Raw genomic sequence first — 13,674 nt, forward strand, 5'->3', positions numbered from 1 at the left:
CTTGGAGAAAATCCTGCTCTTGTATATATGTATTTTGCTGTATTTATAACATCTTAGTAGCAGTCTGCTTCACGTGACTTGAAAGCGGTGCAGGCTGAAACACCAGTGGTCTGTTTTTGTGTGAAATACCATACTGCCAGACTGCCAGAGCCCCATCGGAGCAGACCAGACCAGACCAGGCAGCAGGGCACTTGCTCACTCCTCCCCTTAAAAAAACAAACTTTCTTATTGTGAAATACCTGTTGTCTCCCTGCTTCTCCACAGTTCTCCTCCTCCCCTCTGCCTTTATCTCTTTGTTCTCTGTCTCTGTCTGCACCACCTTACGTTACCTACTTTTATTATTCACTGTTCTTTACTGTGGTTGTTTCCTGTTTTCATACAGCAGCCCTTTCTCATAAAGTCGTGTTCCCCCTGATGTTTTTGTGCGTCATGTTACACCCAGTGTGTAACTCACACGTGAGAGGAACAGCACTATATCAAGGTCTGCAACTTCTCATTTGACTTTGTTTTTTAGTATTAGCATAACACCTCAGTTCATCTCACCACTCTACACAGCATTTTGTTAGAGCAAAAATTGGATTAGGAACACTACATGTTCTTTCTTTTGGCTTTCTAGAGTTATGAGGAACCTTTGAATGAAACCACAACCTCTGTGGGAGGTTTTTGTACTGAATCAAGTCAAATCAAGTTTTATTTACACACCCCAATAATTATACTAAACATTAGCAGTAGAATATGCATAATACTTCTCATAGACACATACAGTAGATTATTTCTTGCATGAAAATGACTGGTGCACCTCACCACACAAGACACTTTTACATCTTGATCTTCAGCATCAGTAGAAATCTGAAAAAAGAAGCAGTCATAGGACTTTCAGGACTCCCCATATACAATGACCACTGATGGATTAAAATAGATGGGCCATGACTTTGTCACACCATTAGAGCTGCAGCACGCTATGACTGAGAGCTTCCTGAGGTGGTTTTCTTTTTTAAATTTAGAGTCCAGTCTACATGTAGCTGCAGAACAGAGGATTGTTGGTTGTAAAAGAGGATCGCCCATTCAGTTAGATTAGTTTTATATATTTCTTATGAGATTCAAGGAAAGAAAACAGTTCTTACATTTGCACGAGTTTACTATGTAATTCAAGTAAAGTTTTTTAGCTTGTGAGGTCGCATGTGATAAAAAAGAATAGTGTATTCAATCTCAAGCTCAATGCGGCTCTCATATCTGTCTTTTAATATGAAGCTGTAGCCAGGAGATCGTTACTTCAGCCTACCATAAAGTCTAGAAAGAGGGAAATCACTAGCCTCGTGCTGTGAACCACTAGAAATAAGAAAAGATCCTCTACACCTCTAATGACTACGTAAAGGGATAGTTTGTGAGCTTGGGTAGAACGCTGGTGAAGTGGTTAGTGCTGCTGCCTCATATTTAAAGTCCCTGGTTTGAATCCAGGCTGGCTGGTAGGGGCTTTTCTGTGTTGTTTGTGTATCCTTCCTGTGTTAACTAGGGGTTAGCTGGGTTCTTATTTAGTTATTTCATTTTGTTGGTAGCCACTGCTTTTTTGTAGGACATTTTAGAAGATGATAAAATAAAAAAGTAAAACTCATCTAGTAAAATATAATTCTTCTTTCTGCACTCTGGATCTCCATCCGCTCAAAGGTCACCAAAGTTGAACTCTGTGCCTCGTTCAGCAGACACTCTGATGTCACATTACTTCACCATGTCTAATTGTGATGTGACAAGGCCTTGGATCTCTGCAAGAAACCATATTTCCCAAAACGTCAAGCTTTGAAAGACTCAGATTAACACTTGCATTGAAAAGCTTAGTTCACACGCCCATAGACTTAGTATAATGCAAACTATAAATAGGAACAGAAACTAAAAAGAAAAGAACTTTCAGATCAAGAAACTAGATAAACAAAGGCTACAATACAAGCCACAAAATATGCAGCAATATTTCATTATTTATTTAGGGACAATGCACTTAGTGTACTTGTTATAGGTAAAAGGTCATTTTTTATCTATTATCTTGGTGGGGACTGCCAGTGATGCACATGGTATTGAATCAATCACCTTTTTTTCTAAACTGAATAAGGAGTGTTGATCATTGCCTCCTGAAAAGATTTCCCAGCCCCTCAGATAATCACACTCTGCACTCACTTTGCAGGTAAACATGATCATTCATAGCAGGAACTTCACTTCTAAACCCCTGCCTATCACATTTCTTCCATCAAAGGAGGTCTCTGTGTTAGTACAGGTGTTCCCTGAAAACCTGTGGTTGAAAATGAGGACAGCAAAGAAGCAGGAGGGGGAAGCCAACCCTCATATGAGCTGACCTTAAAACAACAATCCAAATTTCCAAATGATCATATTCTCATCATTCCCATGTCAGCACTATGTGGTTAGAAATAATAGAAACAGTCAGGCCACCTGAATTCAAGATTGAGCATTCAGAGAGCAAAACAATCAAAACGTACATTTGAAATCAATGGTAACTTGTCCTCTTAGAAAATGATGGACTCCGACAAAGAAAGGTGTGTTCTCTTTTTTTGACAAGTGCCGCTATCCTGTTTAATAAACACTTTAATTTTCTGTTCTGGCACCTTCACAGGGCTGGAAAAACAGAGGGAATTCCTCTCTTCCCCTTTTTTTTTTTTTTTCCTAGAGGTGGAGGTCTTATTAATGTTACCACGCTGTCTGGCCCAGCTGAATATATTTATTTAGTGTTAGGAGAGTGGTGGCCAACAGAGAAGGAATGTGCCAGAGTGTGACTTGAAAGCGGCTGTTACATTTAAAAATTGAACCCATAAAATAAATAAAAAGTGCTGCTGGGATTTTTATGAATGGCTACATTCATTCCAAACCACGCCCACTAATCAGGAAACGGGCCCGCGTCGCAGCCACGCCCACACCGACTGTCTGGCTGCCATCTGTGCGCTGATTGGTTAGAATGATCACAGTGGGCGGGGTTTCATTGACGCTCACGCTGAGTATAAATAAAGTGTAGACGGAGATTATCACGGTAGAAAAACAAAGATGATGATCTGAAAAGACACAGAAACTCAGCGTGAGACTAGTAATCAAGTTATATTTTGTATTTATTTGTGTTCTGTTTGAACTTGTCACAGGCTAATCATGGCATTCCTGATCTATTTGAGTGTACTGACAACAGCCGTCATCGCACAGGTAAGAGGTTTCTGCAGCTGTGTGTGCTTTCAGAAAGGTCCACTGAGAGATTTAGATCACTTTAATGTGTCATCTGTTGATGTATTTGCGAGTAAAATGTGATTTAAGCCTCTTCTAGGTTAAAAACAGCACCAACATCATCTAGTGTTAAGGTATTTTTAGGAAAGCGTTCACACATTCATCATTTATTTTCCATTTAGCCAACAACAGATTAATAGCAGGCTACTGAGGATTTCTGTCAGCTTAAATAATGGATAAAATAAACAGCTGGGAGTTTAGGTGGGGTTATCACTTTTCATCTGTGTTTGTTTAACAGTGAATACAGTTCTTTCTTGAGCGTGTCTACTCATGTCCACTTTTTTAAGCACAGTGACATGTTGATTCCAACTAAGAGGAGCAAGTTGGCTCTGGTGCTCAGCTATGACTCAAATCATAAGCCAGGAGGCGACTAGATACAAACCCTAAGGTGTCTAGACGATCATGGATTACTGCCCAGCAGGGAGCAACCTCTGGGGAGTCCATGTGATAATACTTTGAAGAAAGCAGTGTACACCTTCGCTGATGACTCTAGCTTCCTGGTTGCCACACAGTTTACATTCATGCAGATTTTACAATTGTGTACTCTTCATGGAGTGTGGGTAGACTTTAAAAAGAGTTGTAGATGGGGATCTTTAACAACATTTTTGTTTTAAAAGCCGTAGAAACTGTTATAAAACCCACACAGTAAGTGATTTGGGTCTTGTCTGACTGTGTCCCCTCCTTCTTTGCTCTTCCTATCATCTCTCCAGGTGACTGCTAGATGTCCAGCAGTGTGTGACTGCCCTGCAGACCCCCTGGTTTGTCCTCCTGGTGTAAGCACTGTGTCAGATGGATGTGGGTGCTGCAAAGTGTGTGCTGTTCAGCTTAACCAGGACTGCAGCCTCATGAGGCCTTGTGACCACCACAAAGGGCTTGAGTGTAATTATGGCAATGATGTGACCACGGTCTGGGGCATCTGCCGAGGTGAGGGAAGAAGAAACCATTTAAATTCTGAATGCATTTCACTTAGCGTCTTTCTACAGATTCAGTATTAGTGTGTGTGTGTGTGTAAATATATAAAGTACATGTGCGTGTGTGTGTGTGTAGACAAATTGAAAAATTAATAGGGGGAATGGGTCGTGCCAGTAAAGCCACGAGGCCCTGACTCCTGTCCAAAACGGACATTTACTTAATCTCTTTCCCTCATAGACTTCCACAAAGCTATCACATCTCAGTAATGATCATGTACACTTGCACATCCTGGACAAGGAAACAAGGTATTTTAATGAGTATTGGATGTTTAATGACAGCAGTAGGGGGTTTCAAAGATAAAAATACATTTTCCATCTGCACCATGCCAGTGTTGGCCCACAAACTATTAATAGCTGGTTCTGTCATGCTTTGGAAACTAGGAGTCAGTTTGGCACTCCTTATTTCTACTGGCATTTTGATGTTAGTCATTGTGTGTGATTTGGTAAAGTAGAGGGATACATTGCTTAACAGGGTTCATTTCAACTGTTGAAATTATGTTGTGCGAGCTGAGTTATATGTGTCTTTCCAGCTAAATCAGAGGGACGCGCATGTGAGTACGATGGCAGGATCTACCAGAACGGCGAGAGTTTCCGTGCCGGCTGTAAACATCAGTGTACCTGCATTGACGGTGCTGTTGGCTGCGCTCCTCTCTGTGAAAACAAGTTGCCACCAGCTTCTCCAGCTTGTCCTTACCCACGGCTGGTCAGGATCCCTGGGCAGTGCTGCTTAAGCGTGGACTGCCACAAAGGCACCTGGAGCCTCCCACCTAAGCATCGGGTTTGTTTTCTAATTAATTTGTAGGAAATATTTTGTTGAATTGGTTCACACCAAGACTAGACTAGCAATATCGAACAGTGGATGTGTAATTCATCACCTGCCACAATGACGGGCTTGACAAAAAAACAAACGTGCAACCAAACAAATAGCAGTAGCCCATAAAATAGATTATTGTATGGGGCTGCAACTAATAATTATTTTAGATGTTGATTAATCGACAAACAGCACTATATCATCTTATCTCTTATCACAGGTACCTCCACAACAACATCAGCCCCGACCTCATCATTATCCTGACAAACTCCATCTTGAAAATGAGCTGGATCTTCCCAACAAGCTTGCAGACATCAAGTCCACTGGCTGGGAGAGTGAACATGGCTACAAACATCTCCCTGGTGAGAAAAAAAAGAAACGGATCAGTCCCGAGTTTCAGTGACAATTGAAGGACGACTGTGTGTTTTGTTTTTTGTTTGTTTTTTGTTAGTAACACAATTTTGGGATTTAGTGAATAATAAACTGGTAATTATAAGATTGTTGGGGTCCCAAACTCAAGCTTGGGAACTACTGTTAATTTATTTAAATTCTTCTTCGTCTTTGCTCCTCAGTGTGGAACTATCTTAGAAAGAAGAAGTGTCCAGTTCAGACAACTGATTGGTCCCAGTGCTCTCGCAGCTGTGGGATGGGCGTTTCTTCTCGCATCACCAACAAGAACCCAAAGTGCAAACTGGAGAGAGAGACCAGAATCTGCACCGTCCGGCCGTGTCATGCCCTAACTCAAACAGTCAAGGTGAAGTAGACTGAACTTGACCTGCACTAAAAGAAAAGGGAGACAGACTGTGAACATAGGTCAAATATCTAAATCACAGTCAATACAACTTCTTATCACCTAAAGAAACTAGGACGCCTTGTGATAACATTATCAATAAGGAATTATTTCTCTTCTTATCTATCCGTGTCTGACTCCTGGGGGGGAAACAATCCCTGCTCATTTTAATTCTGCTTCCTTGTTTCCCTCTTTGAACTAATGAGCAGAGGTTGGAAACGACAATTTCGGCACAATAGAGAACGAAAGAAAATTAGATTGTTCTCAAGCTCTGAGTAAATGTGCGAAAATCACCTTTATCCCAAGCTTAAGAAAATTATCTTAGCTGCGTTTTCACGAAGGTTCACATCCAGTGGGAACTGAGCAGTGCTGATTTACTAAGTGGTGTTTTCGTGGCAGGCAGGCGCCTTTTTTAAATAGAGTCCCCCACCCTCAGCATTCCTGCCAAGTGACTGTCCATAGCTGGCTCCTGTCTGTGTACACAGAGTCCAGGGAAGTGGTGTGTCTATATTAATCCTCCATGTTGGTCACACACTAAGCGCGCTTTTATCTGCTCTACTGAGTTAAAAGATCTGGAGCCAAGAACGATCACAGGTGTCAGTATGGTTTACAGTAAAGGACCGTCAAATGTTAAATAAATGTTTAATCTTAAAATGAATCACTCAAATCCAAAAATAATCCCTCTCTCTCTCTCGATCCCTGTTTTGGCACCACTAGTTGAAGTCTGGTCCTCTTAATGTGAATCTAATGACTTTGAGTGTAAATCTGCTTAAATGTGCAGTTATGCAAAAGGGTCAGATAAAAGTCAGGGCGTATTCGATTTTTTTAAATCATTATTAGTATCATACAATTTGTTTTGCTATTAAAGCCAATAAGGACCAACGCTCATTATCATCTCTTCCTCTTCTCCATCTAACCACAGCAAGGGAAGAAGTGCTCCCCAACACAGAAAGCCCCCGAGCCCATCCGCCTGACTTATGGCGAGTGTGAGAGTGTCCGCCTCTTCCGGCCCAACTACTGTGGCGTGTGCACAGACGGACGATGCTGCTTGCCACGCCGCACCCGCACCATACCTGTGACCTTTGTCTGCAGGGACGGCGAGCGTTTCCAGAGGTCAGCCATGTTCATTCAGTCGTGTAAATGCAGTGATGACTGTGGGCACCTCAATGAAGTGGCCCTTCCTCCACAGCACTGGATGTATGGAGACACACACAAGTTCATAGACTAGTACTGGTGTGGATGTTTTGTTTTAATGCGATGACAACCACTTTCTTGTTGGAAGGAATACGCTTCAAGGCAAGGGGCCATTTCTATCATCTGGCTCCAAGTGAGTGAAGACCACAGTAGCCTGAATGCGAAGAACTCAGGCAGCAGAGGCTGCCGCAGTCTTATTCACAATCATTAAGGCAACTCTTATTATAATTTGTGTGACCGGAGTGGATTGTACACTTGCCTGGCTGTTTAAATAGACGTGGGACCCAAATTAGAGACCTGAAGCACGGACTTCCCTCCTTTCTGTCGGATCTTGGGATAAAGGTGGATCAGGCATGTAGGAATTTTATTTATTTATTTTTTTTTGAGACCATCAGGTCATCCTGAGGAGAAATACTACAAGAGCAAGAAAGCACTTTAGCACTGAAACTCAGTAACTAAAACTATGACAGCAGTGGACAACAACCCTCTCACTTTCTGTGATGGTAAATGACTCTGTGACTTCTTAGTGACAAGCAGCTAGAATTACTTCACCAAATATTTAACATGGACAAAGACTTTTTAATTAAGAATTGAAAAATCAACATTATGAATGTAAACTGCACCCAGTGTTTTATTAGTATGACAACATGAAAATCCTTGTAAAAACAGATTTACACTCGGTATTGAACATTTTGTTTGGAGCTCACAGCTGATCTGGAACTGAAACAAGTGCCAGCAAGGACCAACCAATAGCAACGCTTGTCCTTTAAGACATTTAATTTCTTGTTTGTGCTTTGAATATAGAAAGCTGTTTATCTTGGATCACATTGCGTTATGTAAATGCATTTTCTTTATTTTGATCCATGTCTGTGTCATTGTCGAATCTAACCACTCCTCTAGACTGAAACACCACAGTGCAGCTGTCACACGTTTCATCCATGTGATGAAGCTGGCCGCTAAGCTCAAGTTTCCTGTGAGGTTATATTTTAACTCAACTTGTTCAGTTTCAAATGATCTGCTTGGCAGCCAGTTCAAAGGGTCTGTCTGCAAACTATGATGATAGCGCCCCCTGCTTGTGAGAATAATTGCCTACAGATGAAAGTGATGGCAAAGGTGCATTAGGATACCATTAGTGTAATTTTATCTTTAATGTAATATTGAACATGCTTACAAGTGCAGAATTAAATCCAGTACCATCAAACTACGTATAAAAAAGTTTATTTCTTTGACCAAAACAATATATCCATGGTTTTAAAAATGAAAATACTAAAACGAACACTCACGCAAAGACATGATAAAATAAAAAACAAACAAACTTATTATTATGAACTTTCCAATGGATATGGTGGGAGAGGATATTAAAGAAAAATGTTGAGCTTTTTTTACTTTCACCAAAAATACAGCAACACCAAGGGTCACACACGACCCCAACTGGAGACACCTCAGGCTCATCTGGACTGTTCAACTGCAAAGAGAAAAAGAACAGGTTTCAGGATACCGTTAAATTACATTAAATTATATTAAAAATGGGTTTTGGATAACCAGTAAACTGTTATCAGGGTTCTAGTGCCCGCTAAAACAATGTTAATTGGTTATTGGTTAGGTGTAAGACAGCTACACAAGAACTTACTGTAGGAGGAAATGTCAATCTCCTCTGGTAGCTCTGCTACATTGACCTCAAAGCGGTCTTGGACCTCATTCAGGGTCTTGGCATCTGTCTCATCTGACACAAACGTAATGGCCAGTCCTTTCGTCCCAAACCTGCCAGCACGGGCCACCTGGTTCATAAAGGATAAAGTTCATTATTTCTTTCTCTACTCTGCATTTCTAAATGTTCTAGGTTATAAACATTCATTAAAGATGGTCCCTTCAGTAAAGTAGGTTATTGTGTCACTCTTCAAAAAAGTAAAGGAACACTTCATCACAGTCAACACCAAGTCATTGAAAGGGATATTGATCTGCGTTGGTGTAAAATAACATGACAAGGGCTGCCATGGAGAGGCAGACGCAAAACAAAGGAATGGTTTTGCAGGTGGCGGCCACAGACAAATGCTCTCTCCTCATTGTTCCTGACTGATTTTTCTAAAGTTTTGTGTTTTACTAGGGGCCTTCTCACTACTGGAAGCCTAAAGCACCTGCAGCCTTGTCAGGTTGCACAAGTATCCCACTTACTCCAAGATGGCTCATCCATACATACAGTCGCAATAAGGTTTATGTGTCTCCCAGCACAGTCTCAAAATCAGGGAGGAGATACCGAGAGACCAGATGTCAAAGCAGGAGAGCTAGACAGGGCCATAGAAGGGCAACCACCCAGCAGCAGGACCAATATCTGCTCCACTGTGCAAGGAGAAGCACTGCAAGAGCCCTATAAAATGACCTTTATTAGGCTGCTGATGTGCATGTTTCTCCCTCATGAGGGAGACATGAGGCTATCTGTGGCCTGTAGTCCTCTAGTACAACCTGTGATCGCAGCCTAACACCATGCAGCTCAACTGGCATTAAAGCATGTGGTGGCCACAGACGAATGCTGGAAGGTTTGCCACTAGTGCCCCGTTCTCTTCACAGATGAGAGCAAATTCACACTGAGCACATGTGACAGACGCTGTTGTGAATGTTGTGCTGCCTGTAAAATCATCAAGCACGGCTGGTTTGGTGGTGAAGCAGTGGGGAAGTACATCCTTAGAGGGGTGCACAGACCCTGCCAAGACTACCGTGCCGTCTGCGAGGTACCAGGATAAAATCCTCACAGCGAATGTCAGATCTTAAGCTGGTTCAGGCTAATGGGACCTGGGTTCCTCCTGAATTATAATGCCCTGATGATAGCGCTGATGCCACTCACTGGGCCAAACAGACTTATGGAGTATTGTGCATCAGTGCATCTGACATCACCTGGTAACATCACAGACTGTCTAGGAGCTCACTGATGCAGGTCTGGAAGGACATGTCTCATGACTCATTAGGAGTATGCAGAAACATTATACACTCCTGAGTGACATTATAAGCTACCGTGATGAAATTCACACAACACAATCAAGATCTGATGTGCAGTTTAGGTGTTCCCCTAATTTTTTTAGCAATGTAGACACATACACAGGTCACTGATTTAAATTATAAATAGACGTTCTAGCTGGACTGACTCTGTGAAGGTACGTGTCAGAATCCTCTGGCATGTCGTAGTTGAAGACAATGTTGACTCGCTCAATATCCATGCCTCGTCCAAACAGATTAGTGGCAACCAAAATCCTCCGCTGAAAGTCTTTAAACTGCTGGTACCGGGATAACCTGAGTGGAGGAATGAACAACAACATGAGGAATAAGTGACAAATGAAGGAGACTAAACACGTCTACTGTCCTGATATACCTCTGCAAAAAACTGGATGTAAATTGCTCTAGTTAATTAGTCGTCATATTTAGCAGGCATGTACCAGTACAATTCAATTACAATTTAATGTCAAAATTTAAAGCAATAACTAGGACTTCAACACTACAGTACTCTGTTGTTTTTATAGATAACAAAATAATGAAACTGAATCTCAAAAACAAAACAACTCAAATAAGTAATGCTAATAAATCAGCACGTACCTCTCCTCCTGTGCCATGCCCCTGTGAATGGCAATAGCGGGGAAGTTCTGCTCCACCAGCAGCTGGGATAGAGCCACACAGCGATGTACCGACTTCACAAAGATCACCACCTAAGAGAAACCAAAAGAAAGGGCGTGCATGTTATTACTGGGGCACAAACATTGATTAGATACAGACTGAAGGACTGGAGTCAAAACTGACTAACTGCAAACACTTGGAAATACTTCAACATGCACATATCATATTCTGAGTCATCATTTGAAATTACTGAACACTATACCTGGTTGAATTCGAGCACGTCAAGCAGGTCAAACAGTTTGCGATTTTTCTCACTGTCCTTCAATTTGCAGTAATACTGCTGTAAGCCGTGGAGTGTCAGCTTGGTCTCGTCATCCACAAACACTTCCATGGGCTACAAAATAATGCAAAGGAGATCAACATGAGAGAGGAAACCTTGTTCCAGCCAGGAAGTGACTGTCCTGACCAAGCCAAATGTGCCAAGGATGATCACTTTGCCCCTCTGATATGGCCACTTGTGTCACTGACAGCCACAAGTGTGCAAAGCTATAAGGGGCTTCACTGCAAACACAGAACCACTTAAACTATCTCACTTGTTTATTGCGCATAACAACTATACTTTGTGTTAATAAAAAAAAAAAATAATAAATAAATAAAAAAAAAAATCAACTCAGTGAACAGAGTCTAAGGCCTTGCTCAAGGGCACCTCATCAATGGTAATCATTCTCTAGGTATCAAACCAAGAGCCAAAAAAAATTTTTTTTTCTTTCATCACGGCTTAAAAACAAAATTTATTGTGAAACCTTTTTACATATAGTTGAAGGTGAAACATCAGTGAATCTTGATAATAACTCACATCCTGCATGAACTTCCGGCAGACAGGGCGGATCTCCTTGCTTAGCGTTGCACTGAACATCATGACTTGCTTCTCATGGGGTGTCAGCCTGAAGATTTCCTGGACGTCACGTCTCATGTCTGTAGCAAACAAATTCAAATTCAAAAATTCACGTTATTCTATGTTGTTGTCTTTTTTCTTTGATTTTCAACTTTAACCTTTGTCTCCAAATGTCAAACTAATTTGTCACTTGCCAAAGACACATGTTTTAACAGTCCACTATAACAGTTCTGTTCCTGTCACTCACCCAGCTGTTCCAGCATCTTGTCACACTCATCAAGTACAAAGTGTTTGATGTTCTTCACACTAAGGGTCTTGTTACGGATTAGGGCCAGGGTCCGTCCTGGAGTTCCTACGACAATGTGTGGACAGTTCTTCTTCAAGACTTCTTCATCCTTCTTGATGGCCAGGCCACCAAAGAACACTGACACCTTGACGCTGGGCATGTACTTGGAGAAGCGTTCATACTCTTTGCTGATCTGGAAGGCCAATTCTCGTGTGTGGCACATCACAAGGACAGACACCTAGAAGAGAAAAATTAAGCCTGTAAGTAATTTATGCACAAAATACAGTGGAGCATCAATTATGTGAAACCCATTAAAGTGAGTATATTCAGTTTGTCCACTGAAATACTAACTGGTGTGCAGGGCAATTGCATACATACATTCATGTTAAGTCTCCTAATGCATATGCAAAAGGTTTGACAGCATCTCAGAGGGGAAGAACTGCAATCATGACCTCATTAGTCTACAAAAATATATAGGTATGATGATTTATAATTACAGGATACCAAGAATAAGCCAATAAAAACATAAAGACCAACTCACCTGACCATCCACAGGTTCTATCTGCTGTAGGGTGGCTAGCACAAACACTGCTGTCTTTCCCATACCAGACTTGGCCTGACACAAGATGTCCATGCCCAGGATAGCTTGAGGAATACACTCATGTTGGACTGCAAATAAAACAAGTAACAATTAGGTAAGGTTTAAAAAATCTCTTAATATAAGAATGAGATGTTTCATTGTTGTGTATTGTAGTTTTGAACCAGGACTGTTTGTTTTGAACCTTCATTTACCTTCTGAGGGATGCTCAAAACCACAGTCGACAATGGCACGGAGCAGCTCTGGCTTGAGGAGAAAGTCTCTGAAGCCCGAGCTGTGGATGGATACATAGGACCCCTTCACCTCTTTCTTGTTTGCTGGGGTCCCACTCTCAGGGGCTCCCTGGGGCTCATCATCCTCCTCATAGTCCAGAAGTTCGTTGTCAACGTCGTTTTCAGCCATCTATGAGGACAACATGTAAATCGGAGAATCGGTGTCTCTTAACAGTCCCCCATATGTACTATGTGTGCAAGTTCATATTTGAAGAGAAAGCGAAATCAGCTGTGTCGAAAATTAGTAATGTTGGGGACAAGGTCGAAGGATCACCCAGCTAACATTAGCAGGCCGCAGTCACGGTTCACATGAAGATAGCTAATATATTTTTTTTAGAAAAACAAGAAGCTAATATTGACTTCTCTCGTAATCTTTAAAGTCCAAAGGGGTAGTTGTAATCTGCTGTAACAATTGCGCTGACTAGAATACCGATCGGTGAGTCACCCGGCTGAGACAGTGCACTCATAAACAATGGATTGATCTTCCTTCTACTTCATTCAAACTAGCTAGTTAGCGAGCTAGCGGCTAGAGACTGAATGGGATTCACGTTTTAACGAACCCTGCAGCTGCATTACTATCTTTACACCATTAGGTATGTGGAAGGATGGTCAGAAACAAAGGTGGTTACTCACCACACTTAAATAACTAAAGCTGATCATTTAAGTCAGGAATTTGCAAAGTTAAGATGAAGCTAATATTAATGCTACTAGCATGTTAGCTAGCGAACTCAAAACATTAGCTTTAAAAACGGGGACAAAGTTTTTTTTTAATATCAGTTCTTACCAACCAAATGTGCAAATATAGTGATAGGTTGATGTTGAAAGCACAGAGGCACTGCAGCTTTAACTTACCTTCCTGTGATACTTTATGTTCCGCCGATCCCAATGTGCGTATGTTACTAGCAAGCTAGCGAGTCTTCACGGTACAGTGACCACACATGTACGGTGTGTTCAGGAACACCTCGGAAAAACTTCTGCTTTCGATGC

General features: G+C 41.5%; 2 protein-coding genes across 2 annotated transcripts; one reads left to right on the forward strand and one right to left on the reverse strand.

Moving 5' to 3' along the window:
- The first annotated feature begins 3,029 nt into the window (after positions 1 to 3,029).
- Positions 3,030 to 8,032, forward strand: LOC113162303 (CCN family member 1-like). Its single transcript, XM_026360367.1, has 6 exons — positions 3,030 to 3,192; positions 3,981 to 4,194; positions 4,772 to 5,019; positions 5,273 to 5,414; positions 5,625 to 5,806; positions 6,765 to 8,032. The coding sequence occupies exons 1-6, from the start codon at positions 3,142 to 3,144 to the stop codon at positions 7,068 to 7,070; spliced, it is 1,143 nt and encodes a 380-aa protein (XP_026216152.1). The 5' UTR covers positions 3,030 to 3,141; the 3' UTR covers positions 7,071 to 8,032.
- Positions 8,033 to 8,165: 133 nt separating this feature from the next.
- On the reverse strand, positions 8,166 to 13,643 carry LOC113162302 (ATP-dependent RNA helicase DDX39A-like). The gene is made up of 10 exons (XM_026360366.1): positions 13,540 to 13,643; positions 12,610 to 12,817; positions 12,359 to 12,486; positions 11,779 to 12,055; positions 11,493 to 11,611; positions 10,899 to 11,030; positions 10,619 to 10,728; positions 10,174 to 10,318; positions 8,667 to 8,814; positions 8,166 to 8,501 (listed from the first exon to the last, which is right to left on the reverse strand). Exons 2-10 carry the CDS (start codon positions 12,815 to 12,817, stop codon positions 8,485 to 8,487), a joined length of 1,284 nt encoding a protein of 427 aa, XP_026216151.1. The 5' UTR covers positions 13,540 to 13,643; the 3' UTR covers positions 8,166 to 8,484.
- Between the last annotated feature and the right edge of the window lie 31 nt (positions 13,644 to 13,674).

This window comes from Anabas testudineus, chromosome 1 (assembly GCF_900324465.2).
Source record: "Anabas testudineus chromosome 1, fAnaTes1.2, whole genome shotgun sequence".
Taxonomy (NCBI): Eukaryota; Metazoa; Chordata; class Actinopteri; order Anabantiformes; family Anabantidae; genus Anabas; species Anabas testudineus.

Bases quoted from the DNA above. Each gene is read 5' to 3' on its own strand.
- LOC113162302 (XM_026360366.1), bottom strand. From the start codon at position 12,817: ATGGCTGAAAACGACGTTGACAACGAACTTCTGGACTATGAGGAGGAT. The intron at 12,056-12,358 runs GTGAGTTGGTCT...TTTCTCTTCTAG, and splicing joins TAGAACCTGTGGATGGTCAG to GTGTCTGTCCTTGTGATGTG. The intron at 11,031-11,492 runs GTGAGTTATTAT...ATTATTTTGTAG, and splicing joins GCCGGAAGTTCATGCAGGAT to CCCATGGAAGTGTTTGTGGA.
- LOC113162303 (XM_026360367.1), top strand. From the start codon at position 3,142: ATGGCATTCCTGATCTATTTGAGTGTACTGACAACAGCCGTCATCGCA. The intron at 3,193-3,980 runs GTAAGAGGTTTC...TCATCTCTCCAG, and splicing joins CAACAGCCGTCATCGCACAG to GTGACTGCTAGATGTCCAGC. The intron at 5,807-6,764 runs GTGAAGTAGACT...ATCTAACCACAG, and splicing joins CCCTAACTCAAACAGTCAAG to CAAGGGAAGAAGTGCTCCCC.